At 44.0% G+C, this 13,548-nt stretch overlaps 1 protein-coding gene across 3 annotated transcripts in view; it reads left to right on the top strand.

Moving 5' to 3' along the window:
• Positions 1–13,330, top strand: part of LOC135524625 (KN motif and ankyrin repeat domain-containing protein 3-like) — a 34,367-nt gene extending 21,037 nt beyond the window's left edge. For all 3 annotated transcript variants that reach the window (XM_064952332.1, XM_064952334.1, XM_064952333.1), the window contains exons 4-11: positions 90–192; positions 327–566; positions 7,896–7,986; positions 8,246–8,465; positions 8,655–8,797; positions 8,898–9,098; positions 12,091–12,189; positions 12,541–13,330. In XM_064952332.1, the coding sequence (XP_064808404.1) occupies positions 90–192; positions 327–566; positions 7,896–7,986; positions 8,246–8,465; positions 8,655–8,797; positions 8,898–9,098; positions 12,091–12,189; positions 12,541–12,600 (1,157 nt within the window). In that variant the 3' untranslated portion in view covers positions 12,601–13,330. The remainder of the gene's footprint in view (positions 1–89; positions 193–326; positions 567–7,895; positions 7,987–8,245; positions 8,466–8,654; positions 8,798–8,897; positions 9,099–12,090; positions 12,190–12,540) is intronic.
• The last annotated feature ends 218 nt before the right edge of the window (positions 13,331–13,548 follow it).

Here is a 13,548-nt window from a genome sequence, read left to right as displayed (position 1 = left end):
CACACTAATAAAGCAGGTATAAAAGTAATATAGAATTCCATGTACTAGTATACTGGTTGGGTCACTCGCCACATCCGTTGTGGCCACAGGTCTGTTGAAATCAATCATGAAGAAGAAGGATGGGAGTAGTTCCAGTGAATCACGCAGCAGCGGCAAGAAAAGCTTGCAGTTTGTTGGCATTCTCAATGGGGGGTAAGTGGTGCTTTGCCATCAATGAATGTGTCAAGTAGCACATATTACCATTACACTGACAATACACGGGCCATATTCGAAGGAAATTATGATCAATCTTAAAGATAACTAACTAGACATGTGCTTCTGTCCAGGTATGAGTCGACATCTAGTGAAGAGGAGGAGGATGATGATGAGGAAGAGGGGAGTTCCTCAGGTGGCAGTGAAGTAGGTGATTGCTCAGACGGTAGTGATGATGAAGATGCAGCGGCCGCTCTGGAGGAGACCTCCGATGAGGAGAGGAGCATGAATATGGATGACACCGATAGTGATGATGTGGCCTTAGCAGCAGGGACTGGAGCCACTGAGGAGATTCCAGATAAAGTGAAAGAGAAGTATGTTTGATTATGGCTACAGCTCATAGAAGTCAGTGGTAGCAGATACAGTGCCTTCAGAAAGTATTCACATCCCTTGATCCCTTGACAAAGTGGGATTCAAAGGGATTGCATTTTTTTTTCAACGATCTACACAAAATACTCTATCATGTCAAAGTGGAAGAAAAATTCTAACATTTGTAAAAAAAAGAAAAAAAAAGAAATAAAACACTAATATCTTGATTAGATAAGGATTCAACTCTCTGAGTCAATACAGTAGAATCACATTTGGCAGCGATTACAGCTGTGAGTCTATCGGGATAAATCTCTTAGAGCTTTCCACACCTGGATTGTGCAATATTTTCCCATTATTCTTTAGCAAATTCTTAAAGCTCTGACAAATTGGTTGTTGATCATTGCTAGACAACAATTTTCAGGTCTTGCCATAGATTGTCAAGCAGATTTAAGTCAAAACTGTAACTTGGTCACTCAGGAACATTCACTGTCTTCTTGGTAAGCAACTCCAGTGAAGTTTAGGCCTTGTGTTTTAGATTATTGTCCTACTGAAAGGTGAATTCATCTCCAGTGGCATGTATTCATGAATGCCAAGAGAAACCAGGCTGCCCAAAAAAAATGTACCAAGAAAAAAGAAAACAAATTGTCTCTGTGTTTCATAAATTTCCTTCAATTCGAAGAGGCTGAATGTATCTCACTGGAGAAAGCATCCGAGAGAACAAAACAGCGCCCCTCTGTCTCAGTATGTCACGTGTCTATCTGATGCTGTCTGGTCAGAAACAGTATGACATTGTTGCTGCCCATAGCATTAAATTTAAGGTAAGCCAGCGAGTGTTTGGTCTCCCTTGATATAAAAATGAATAAATAAATAGACAATCGGCGTTGAGATAAAATCAGTGAGCTCAGCTGTGAATGGTCCTGGCATACCAAAAAAGGGGTCAAGGGACGCCAGTTTAGATTTGGCTAGAGGCCAATCCCATCACAAGCCAAACTTCATTATTGACAGACAAAAACTTGAATTGTTGCGTCTCGTTGTGTTGTTGTCCTCGGTGGCTAGCTAGCTAACTAAAATCATCCCTTTCCTAAATTAGCCATCGGTAGGGATTTGGACTTGTGGCTTTTAATTCATTTTCCGTACTGGCCAATAATTATAACGATGATTATGATCCAACCATAAATTCATACATTGTGCCCCTGGCCTGAGAAGATGGAAATTCTAGATGTAGTATGCAAATGTTAACTAGTTGGCCTGGTTGCCCATGAAAGGAAGCTAGCGAGCAAGTATTTTAGCCAGGAAGCCTAGGACAACCAAAACTAAAAGTGGGTACTGTATGACAGAGTCATACACCGTTTAGGCAACATGAATGAGGAGGGTGGCATTTTTCTACAAGTGGGGTGAGTCAACATGTTTTTTTAGCACAACTCTATACCATGGATATCCACGTCATATTTAGCTTATGTTGATTTGAGAGATTATATATTTTAGAGATTAGATGTGGTTGAAGTTGAAATGGTGCTGGAATAGTGGCGGCAGTTCCTGTTTTCTTTGCGACTTGCGGTAAATCTCCATGGTTCTAAATCAATAGTTGTTTAATAGTCCGAAATGTCGGAAACATTATCTTGCTTGTGTGGTTGAATTAATGTGTGGTTGAATTTATTCTGCCACTGTGTCTTCTTATTGTCTCGGTCTTAGGCCTATATATCACGATGTCAAGGCATATTAACTAACTGGTTATAGAGCAAACAATGCAATTATCACAACACATAGGTTGTAAATATGGCTTTTTTTTGTTCTGGATTTGCTTCCCCGGTGATTTTACCCATGCACTGTTCATCTCCCGGTGTCTGATGGAAAGCAGACTGAACCAGGTTTTCCTCAACGATTACAAACACCCATTTCATAATGCAACTACCACTATGCTTGAAAATATGTAGAGTGGTACTCAGTAATGTGTTGTACCGCCTCGCAGCACTCACTTCCGTCATCATGAAGTGCTTTGAGAGACTAGTCAAGGACCATATCACCTCCACCCTACCTGACACCCTAGACCCACTCCAATTTGCTTACCGCCCCAATAGGTCCACAGACGATGCAATCGCAACTACACTGCACACTGCCCTAACCCATCTGGACAAGAGGAATACCTATGTGAGAATGCTGTTCATCGACTACAGCTCAGCATTTAACACCATAGTACCCTCCAAACTCGTCATCAAGCTCAAGACCCTGGGTCTCGACCCCTCCGTGTGCAACTGGGTACTGGACTTCCTGACGGGCCGCCTCCAGGTGGTAAGGGTAGGTAACAACATCTCCACCTTGCTGATCCTCAACACTGGGGCCCCACAAGGGTGCGTTCTGAGCCCTCTCCTGTACTCCCTGTTCACCCACGACTGCGTGGCTATGCACGCCTCCGACTCAATCATCAAGTTTGCGGATGACACAACAGTGGTAGGCTTGATTACCGACAACGACGAGACGGCCTACAGGGAGGAGGTGAGGGCCCTCGGAGTGTGGTGTCAGGAAAATAACCTCACACTCAACGTCAACAGAACATGGGAGATGATTGTGGACTTCAGGAAACAGCAGAGGGAGCACCCCCCCTATCCACATCGACGGAACAGTAGTGGAGAGGGTAGTAGTGGAGAGGGTAGTAAATTCCTCGGCATACACATCACGGACAAACTGAATTGATCCCCCCACATAGACAGCGTTGTGAAGAACGCGCAGCAGCACCTCTTCAACCTCAAGAGGCTGAAGAAATTCGGCTTGTCACCAAAAGCACTCACAAACTTCTACAGATGCACAATCGAGAGCATCCAGTCGGGCTGTATCACCGCCTGGTACGGCAACTGCTCCGCCCACAAACGTAAGGCTCTCCAGAGGGTAGTGAGGTCTGCACAACGCATCACTGGGGGCAAACTACTTGCCCTCCAGGACACCTACACCACCCGATGTCACAGGAAGGCCATAAAGATTATCAAGGACAACAACCACCCGAGCCACTGTCTGTTCACCCCGCTATCATCCAGAAGGCGAGGTCAGTACAGGTGCATCAAAGCAGGGACAGAGAGACTGAAAAACAGCTTCTATCTCAAGGCCATCAGACTGTTAAACAGCCACCACTAACATTGAGTGGTTGCTGCCAACATACTGACTCAACTCCAGCTCACTTTAATAATGGAGATGGATGGAAATTGATGTAAAAAATGTATCACTAGCGACTTTAAACAATGCCACTTAATATAATGTTTACATAACCTACATTACTCATCACATATTCTGTATCCCTTTACACTTGTGTGTATAAGGTAGTAGTTGTGGAATTTTTAGGTTATATTACTCGTTGGTTATTACTGCATTGTCGGAACTAGTAGCACAAGCATTTCCCTACACTCGCATTAACATCTGCTAACCATGTGTATGTGACAAATAACATTCGATTTGTATTGGATATGCCCCAAACATAACACTTATTCAGGTCACATTTTTGCAGTATTACTTTAGTGCCTTGTTGTAAACAGGATGCATGTTTTGGAATTATAACGACACAGGGCGAGACCCAGATGCAGACACAGGAGGCAGATTGTTAGAGTCTCTGATATTTATTAAAGGGGCAGGATATTTATTAAAGGGGCAGGCAATAGACAGGTTGAGGACAGGCAGAAGTTCATTAACCAGGTCAGAGTCCGAAGGGTACAAGCAGGCTCGAGGTCAGGGCAGGCTGAATGGTCAGGCAGGCGGGCTCAGTGTCAGGGCAGGCAGAATAGGTCGGAAGTGGGAGGGCTAGAAAACGGAGACTAGGAAAACAGAAGCACGGAAAAACACGCTGGTAGGCTTGACGAGATAAGACGAACTGGCAACAGACAAACAGAGAACAGGTATAAATTCACTGGGGATAATGGGGAGGATGAACGACACCTGAAGGGGGGTGGAGACAAGCACAAAGACAGGTAAAACAGATCAGGGTGTGACAGTACCCCCCTCTAGGGGCGCCACCTGGTGTGTTACCTGGGTGCATACCTGGTTGACCGGGGTGCATGTGGGGACAGTCGGCGATGAGGGCCGGGTCCAGGATGTCCTTAGGGGGGACCCAGCACCTCTCCTCCGGGCCATAACCCTCACAGTCAACCAGGTATTGGAAAACCCAGCCCCTATGTCGAACACTCAGTAGGCGCCTTGCCGTGTACGACGGATGGCTGTCGATGAGACGGGGAGAAGGGGTGGGTCTGGAAACAGAATACATAGAGCTGTGAGACAAGTGCTTAATCCTGGACACATGAAAGTGGGATGTATATGGGGGGTACGGGGCAACAGAAGATGAACAGCAGTGAGACTAAGGACTTTAGAGATGGGGAAAGGACCAATAAAACGGGGAAAGTTTACTGGACTCCACCCAGAGAGGCAGGTCCCGCGTAGACAGCCATACCCTCTGCCCGAGACGATAGCGGGGAGCTGGAGTTCGGTGGTGGTCGTCTTGTCAACAATACCTGGAGGTGGTCTTGAGAAGAGCAGACCGAGCTCTCTTCTTTGTATGCCGACAGTGGCAGACGAACATCTGGGCCGGGGGTATGTTGATCTCTTCTTCTTGCTCTGGGAAGAGCGGGGGCTGATACCCTATGGACTCGATGGGTGAGAGCCCAGTGGCCGAGCAGTGAAGAGTGTTCCGGGCGTACTCCACCCACACAAGTTGCCGGCTCCAGGTGGTGGGGTTGGTTGAGACGAGGCACCAAAGCGTCGTCTCCAGGTCTTGATTGGCATGTTCCATCTGGCCGTTGGCCTGGGGATGAAACCCAGAGGACAGGCTGGCCGACGACCCAATGAGGGTGCAGAGCTCCTTCCAGAATCGGGACGAGAATTGAGGACCACAATCAGACACAATGTCGACAGTGACTCCATGGATTCGGAAGACGTGCTGCACCATGAGCAGGGCCGTCTCCTTGGCTGAAGGTAACTTGGGGAGTGGGATGAAATGGGCAGCTTTAGAGAACCTATCCACTACTGTCAGGATAATGGTGTTGCCATCAGACGGAGGAAGCCCAGTGACAAAATCCAGGGATATATGGGACCAGAGGAACAGGGAGTGACTGAAGAAGGCCAGCCGGAGCTTGCCGCGTAGTCTTATTCTGAGCACACCGTGCATGCGGCGACGAAGGCTGAGACGTCAGGAACCTTAGTGGGCCACCAAAGCATTGTCGGAGGAAGGCCAGGGTTCGACGGGAGTCGGGATGGCAGGTGAGCTTGGAGGGATGAGCCCATTCCAGGACCTGAGATCGGACCAAATCAGGGACAAACATCCGGTTAGCCTGGCTCTCGATACCCCAGACAACTGTAGTTGCAAGACATGAGGTAGGGAGGATGGTCTCAGAGTCAGAAGGTGTGGCAGCGGGACTGTACAGGTGAGAGAGAGCATCCGGCTTCACATTCTTGGACCCTGGGCAGTAGGAGATGGTGAAATTGAACCTGGTGAATAGCAGAGCCCAACGGGCCTGCCTAGAGTTACTGCCTAGAGTTAAGGTGCTTGGCGATGCGAAGATATTCTAAATTCTTATGGTCGGTCCACACCAAAAATGGATGTTCCGCCCCTTCCAGCCAGTGCCTCCACTCCTCCAACACCATCTTGACAGTCAGAAGTTCCCGATTTCCTACGTCGTAGTTTCTCTCAGTGGGGTTGAGACGATCGGACATGAAGGTACAGGGATGCAGCTTTTGGTCCTGGGCAGACCTCTGGGACAGGACGGACCCCACTCCAACGTCAGAAGCGTCGACCTCAACCACGAACTGATGGATGAGAATGGGGGCTGTAGTAAACCGATGCTTAAGGTTCAAAAACGCCATGTCTACAGCTGGGTACCATGTGAACGACCCCTTGGGAGAAGTGAGTGCAGAGAGGGGAGCAGCCAGGGTGCTATAGCCCTGAATGAAGCGGCGGTAGAAATCCCAAATCCACCACCTCTCTCACCTTTTCATGATATATCTGAACATTCCCTTCAGCGATGACATATCCCAGAAAGGAGACAGTGGAGCGGTGAATTCACACTTCTCTGCTTTCATGAACAACTGGTTCTCTAGGAGGCGCTGAAGAACTTGTCGGACATGGAGAACGTGTTCTTGAGCAGAACAGCAGAAAACAAGGATGTTGTCGAGGTAGACAAACACAAATCAATTCAACATGTCACGAAGCACATAGTTGACCAGGGTCTGGAACACTGCGGGAGCGTCCAAACGGCATGACCAGGTACTCATAGTGTCCACTAGCTGTGTTGAAGGCCGTCTTCCACTCCGTGGTTGCCCCCTGGAGAGGTTTGAAAGTAAAGGAGAGGAGTGGTGTCATTGAGGCCCCGGTAGTTGATACATGGACGTAGGGTCTTGTCCTTTTTTTCCACGAAGAAGAACCTTTCGCTGGCAGAGAAGGCAGAAGGACGAATGCTCCCAGCAGCCAGAGAGTCCTCAGTGGTCTCAGGGCCAGACAGGGAATATTGTTATTCTGTCCAGGCATCCTTATTTTTCACCCGTCTACTAATAGGTGCTCTTCTCTGTGAGGCATTGGAAAACCTTCCTGGTCTTTGTGGTTGAATCTGTTTGAAATTCATTGCTCTGCATTTCAGATAATTGTATGTGTGGTACAGAGGTTAAAAAAATCATAAACACTATTATTGCACACAGAGTGAGTCCATGCAACTTATATGACTTGTTAAGCACATTTTTACTCCTGAACTTATTTAGGCTTGCCATAACAAATACATATTGACTCAAGACATTTCAGCTTTTTTTTTTTATTAATTAGTTAAAATTTTGAAAAAGATTTGACATTAATGGGGTATTGTGTGTAGGACAATGACAAAAAAATCAGGCTGTACAACAACAAAATCTGGAAAAAGTCAAGGCGCGTGAATACTTCCTGAAAAAATGTAAATGAGATTCAACATAATTTTAAAGGGATAATTAACAGAATTTTCATATTTTGTTGATAGTTTGCTTTCCTTGAAAGAAGTCTGTTGGGAGTAAAACTTGAATCCTTTATTTTGGTTTGTAGCCTATAGGTAGCCTGAATTTGTAAAAGTTAGCATAAATGCCAAATAAGTAATGGGAGCAAATCAGTCCTGAATTAACAAATGAAACCCTAATATCTCAAAGTTATTTCGCAACATTATCATCTGTGAAGCTATGCATCTGTATAATATTGCCGAGCAATTATAGCCAAGGTGTTTACAAAAATGAGTTGAATACTTTTTATAGGAGCCTCATCCATCGGCTAACTGCACAATTGTTAGATCCCCGTTTGTCACGGCCCATAGATATCTTCCACATCTAATTGCAGTAATCCTTTGTCCTAGGTTTGAGCTGAGTGCAAAAATGCGTGAAGCTTGTCTCATTTTGAAGAACCATCTGAATGATGATGTCAAAACACTGAAGAGTAAAGAAGTGGTGAGTTTCAGCATGCCTCTAATTTCTCTGTTTGATAATATTCTGGAAATTTTACATTTCCCATACAATTTCCGGTTAGTTTTTTTCCAAAATGCACACAATCTCTCAAGTGTTCCCTTTCAGTATTAAGAGTGATATTTTAAAGTTCCATGACTTGAAGTGTTTATAATCATATTAGTATGATAACTTTTATGTATTTGTATTCCATCCTTGATCTTATCCCACATCCTCTCTTCTTCTCCCTTGTCTTGTCCTATAGATCTCCAGCACTCACACTGTGCAGCTGGAATGGTTCCGCATCTCCAGTGCCAAGCTGGCCCAGCAGCCCCGTGTCTCAGACTACCTGATGGCCTTCACAGAAGTCTCCTCTTCCTTGCTGGCCCACGTCGTCAACATTACCGATGGCAATGGCAACACAGCCTTGCACTACAGCGTCTCCCACTCCAACTTCACTGTGGTGGGGCTACTGCTGGACACAGGTTAGTTGGAGTGAGGAGTCTTCACTTATCTTTGGGAAGTTGTGTTAGGGTCAAGGTTTATGACCTTAGTGAAGAGGGCCTATTATAATGAATATTCAGAAGTTTGGTTATTTATAGTTTAACTACAGGCATAAACTCACATTAGTTATGCCGGGGTTTCAACAAGGTGTGTGTGTGTGCTCTGTGCAGGCATGTGTTGTGTAGATAAGCAGAACAAGGCAGGCTACACTGCGATCATGCTGGCGGCCCTCTCAGCTGTGAAAGAGGAGGATGACATGGTGGTGGTCAGGAAGCTCTTCAGTCAGGGCAACGTCAACGCCAAGGCCAGCCAGGCAAGTCCTTCTCAATCACTTCACATCCACTCTATCCCCTCTGTCAATACTGCTTATGTGTTTCTCTAACACTATGCTAACTGGGCTAAGTTGTGTTTAGGCTGGCCAGACGGGGCTGATGCTAGCTGTTAGCCATGGACGACAGGAGATGGTGCGGGCATTGCTGGACTGCGGGGCTGACGTGAACGTGCAGGATGACGAGGGCTCCACGGCGCTCATGTGCGCCAGTGAGCACGGCCGTGCCGAGATTGTCTCGCTGCTCCTGGACCAGCCGGGCTGTGACATCTCCATTGTGGACAATGTGAGTTCCTTTGCTGTCTGTCTGTCTGTCTGTTTACCCTGTACACTCACAGAGTGTGTCTTGATATGCTTACCTGGCTTCCTCTTCCTGTCCACCTTCCTCATCCTCTACTTCTTTTCTGTTTCACGCTGAACTGAAAAAACTAAGCAGATCAAAGCAAGTGCTCTGATAGGCTTTAGCCATATTTCCCATCTTAACATCAGAGCTGCAGATGAAGGACAGGAGAGCAGAGGAGGAAACCACAATAGATTATTTGAGATGCACCCAAGAAGTGAATACAAAAACACATATTCAATTTATTTATTTGATAAATTCTTGTTTGTATGAACACTTTTATTTTCACAATAAGAGAGAATCATTTTAGAGTCTATACACCAAGTGTTTTTATACAGTAGGACTTTACAATACATTTTTCTCAGACTACTTTGAACCTCCAGCCCAGACTCATATCTGGGGGAAAATGTGTTAGCTGTGCAGCACATGGATTGGGTTTCAGTAGGACACAGCTGGACTGAGAGGGGCTGGGAAAGTATTTGGGAACATGCTTTTTTTTCCCAAGCCTGTGACAATTGGATATAGCTAATTGTTGAGGACTGGGAGACAGACAGAGATGTGGGTTAACCTTTGCTGGTGTGTAACCTAGAGCGAGGGTTGGGGGTTGGGGGACGACATTAAGAGCCAGTGTGGGTGCAGGGTTTCGTTCCAGCCTGATTCCAGCTTCACTTAGTTGGTATGTTGCTTAGCTGCCTAGAAGAAAACCCTGTACCCACACCGGCCCAGCAGTTTAAAACCTCTACAGGATCAGTGGGTTCCCCGTGGGACGGTTGAGCTAACGTAGGTCAATGCGATTAGCATGAGGTTGTGTGTAACAATTTATTTTACCAGGACATAGACATATCTGATATTGGCAGAAAGTTTAAATTCGTTTTAATCTAACTGCACTGTCCAATTTACAGTAGCTATTACAGTGAAAGAATACCATACTATTGTTTGAGGAGAGTGCAGTTATGAACTTGAAAATGTATTAATAAGCCAATTAGGCACATTTGGGCAGTCTTGATACAAAATCTTGAACAGAAATGCAATGGTTCATTTAATCAGTCTAAAGCTTTACACACACTGCTCCCATCTAGTGGCCAAAATCTAAATTGCACCTGGGCTGGAATAATACATTGTGGCCTTTCTCTTGCATTTGAAAGATGATGGAACAAAAAACATATTTAAAAAAAGTGCTTTTTTTCTTTGTATTATCTTTTACCAGATGTGATGTGGGGCGGCAGGGTAGCCTAGTGGTTAGAGCGTTGGACTAATAATCGAAAGGTTGCAAGTTCGAATCCCCGAGCTGACAAGGTACAAATCTCTCGTTCTGCCCCTGAACAGGCAGTTAACCCACTGTTCCTAGGCCGTCATTGAAAATAAGAATTTGTTCTTAACTGATTTGCCTAGTAAAATAAAGGTTAAAAAAAATGTGTTATATTCTCCACAAACTTCAACGTGTTTCCTTTCAAATGGTATCAAGAATATACATATCCTTACCTCCTGAGCTACAGGCAGTTACATTTGGGTGTGTCATTTTATTGGCCAAATTTGGCTCGCAGGTGATTTTATTTGGTGCCCTAAGTTTTCTGAGGATAACATATATATACTGTGCCTTCAGAAAGTATTCACACCCCTTGACTTTCCCCCCCAAAAATGGTGTTACAGCCTGAATTTAGAACGGATTTACATTGAGATTTTGTGTCATTGGATTACAGACCCCATAATGTCAAAGTGGAATCATGTTTTTAGAAATGTTGTCAAATTAATAACAAATGAAAAGCAGAAGGCCTCCCGAGTGGCGCAGCTGTCTAAGGCACTGCATCATAGTGCTTGAAGCGTCACAGCAGACCCGGGCAGAGAAATGTGGCAGAGAAATGAACGTTATGTCCTGAATACAAAGTGTTATGTTTGGACAAATCCAACACATCACTGAGCATTATTCTTCATCTTTTCAAGTATGGTGGTGTCTGCATCATGTTATGAATATGCTTGTCATTGGCAAGGACTAGGAAGTTTTTTGGATAAAAAGAAATGGAGTAGAGCTAAGCACAGGCAAAATCCTAGAGGAAGATTTGGTTCAGTCTGCTTTCCAACAGACACTGGGAGACAAATTCACCTTTCAGCAGGACAATAACCTAAAACACAAGGCCAAATACACACTGGAGTTGCTTACCAAGTCAACACTGAATGTTTCTGAGTGGCCTAGTTACAGTTTTGACTTAAACCAGCTTGAAAATCTATGGCAAGACTTGAAAATGGCTGTCTAGCAATGATCAACAACCAAGTTGACAGAGCTTGAAAATATCAAAATAGAATAATGTGCAAATATTGTACAATCAAGGTGTGCCAAGCTCTTAAAGGACTCACCACTGTAATCGCTGCCAAAGGTGATTCTAACATCTATTGACTCAGGGGGTTGAATACTCTAATCAGAAAGTATTCATACCCCTTGACTTATTCCTCATTTTGTTGCTTTACAGCCTGAATTCAAATGGATTAAATAAAAATAAATCTCACCCATCTACATACAATACCCCATAATTACAAAGTGAAAACATATTTTTTGAAATTTTGGGAAATGTCAAAGTATTCACACACCTCAATACTTTGTCGAAGTATCTTTGGCAGCGATTACAGCTTTGAGTCTTTCTGGTTATGTCTCTTGAGAGCTTTCCATGCCTGGATTGTGCAACATTTGCCCATTATTCTTTTCAAAATTCATTAAGCTCTGTCAAATTGGTTGTTGATTATTGCTATACAACCGTTTTCAGGTCTTGCCATAGATTTTCAAGTCAATTTGCGTCTACAAATGATTTGTAATTACGTTCTGGCATATAGCTTATTAATCTTCCTAAACTGTGTGTTGTGGCTATGAATGTGCAGGAGTGCTATGTGTATCCTCAGAGGATTTATAGCTAAGCCTGCTCTCCCTTTCGTGTTCCCCCCTCTCTAGGACGGCAGTAATGCTCTGTCCATCGCCCTGGAGGCCTCTCACAATGACACAGCTGTGCTGCTTTACGCCCACATGAACTACGCCAAAGCCCAGACAGCTGTGAGTTCCCCAGACTGGTCTGGAGGCCTGCCTTTTTTTATATGACAAACAGCCAGTTAGACCATGAATCCAGTATAGGTCGCACTCACAACATATCTGTGTCATGCGCAATGTTGCTACTATTTGAAGTGTGTAATTTTAGCGCTTCGGCTACACTCCAATGTTTAGTTTGGGTGTGGTATGTTGGCTGCTAGTTGAAAGATCCTGTCTTGACATGTGTAGCAGTAGTGACCCATAGAGCACATTCTATAAAGCACTATGTATTTTCCCCCTCCAGTTTATTACTGTTCATTGTGATTTTTGCCCTGTTTTATTACTATCAGGCTGAAAACGTTGGTATATTTCTTTCAGGGGACAACCAAGACTCGAAGCCCCACTAGTCCTCAAAAGACATGGCCTGCTGCGGAGTAACGGGCCACCAATATGGAAAAACAAACATAACTGGACTTGAGCATTGAAAATACGCCACTGCAATACTACCGCTGTCTACGTAAATATATGTATTTATATAATGGCATACGTCATTCATTTATTTGTATTGTTAATATAATATTATTTTTTCAATAAATGCCTTAAACCGTTATTATATAAGCCAATTATCTGCATTTGCAACATTTCTGACTAGGTCAAGGTCTGCAGCATATTTTTCTATGATACAGTAAAGCAGACCTCACATATATTTGCACTCATTGATTGTGTTTAGTTTGAGTTCCCCTCCCCCTTTTAAAGGCGCACTCCAGCTATTAAAAAAAAAAACTTTTCCTGTTGAAAAACAATATCCCACGTATAAATACAGTAATGTACACACACTTAAGTGTACAAAAAAAATGTTTTGAGCAAATTAGTGTTTTTTAGACACAAGTGCAAACTTCATGGAGTAGGCCATTCGACAGGTTGGTCTGATGGTGCCCTCTGATGTCGGCCTCCCCCCCTGCTTGTAGTAACAATAGAGAACACCTGGACCACCTATTTATATGTTTCTTTTGTTAAGTAAATCAGATGATAAATTAACTGAATATGAGACGAGTAGTAGTCTTCTCAATCTTCATGCCAAAATAGTTCCAAGTTTGCACTAACTGTCTATGCCTTGTATATCCATGTATCTATTTTCATGTAAAAAAATAAACATATATTTACATAACATGTGACTCTGTTAAATTTTGTACTAAGCTGATATACCAGAAGGTTGCTGTTAATGTTCATTAAATAAGATGATGTAAGGCAGGTATTCCCAAACTGGGGTACGAGTAATGCCTACGAGTAATGCCGTCCGGGGTATGCCAAATATAAATATGATTCACATTTAAAAATAATAATAATAATAATATTTGTTTTCTTTTTTTTCTTCACATTTTCTAA

This window comes from Oncorhynchus masou, chromosome 31, assembly GCF_036934945.1.
Source record: "Oncorhynchus masou masou isolate Uvic2021 chromosome 31, UVic_Omas_1.1, whole genome shotgun sequence".
Lineage (NCBI taxonomy): Eukaryota > Metazoa > Chordata > Actinopteri > Salmoniformes > Salmonidae > Oncorhynchus > Oncorhynchus masou.
This window is presented reverse-complemented; position numbering and strand designations above follow the sequence as displayed.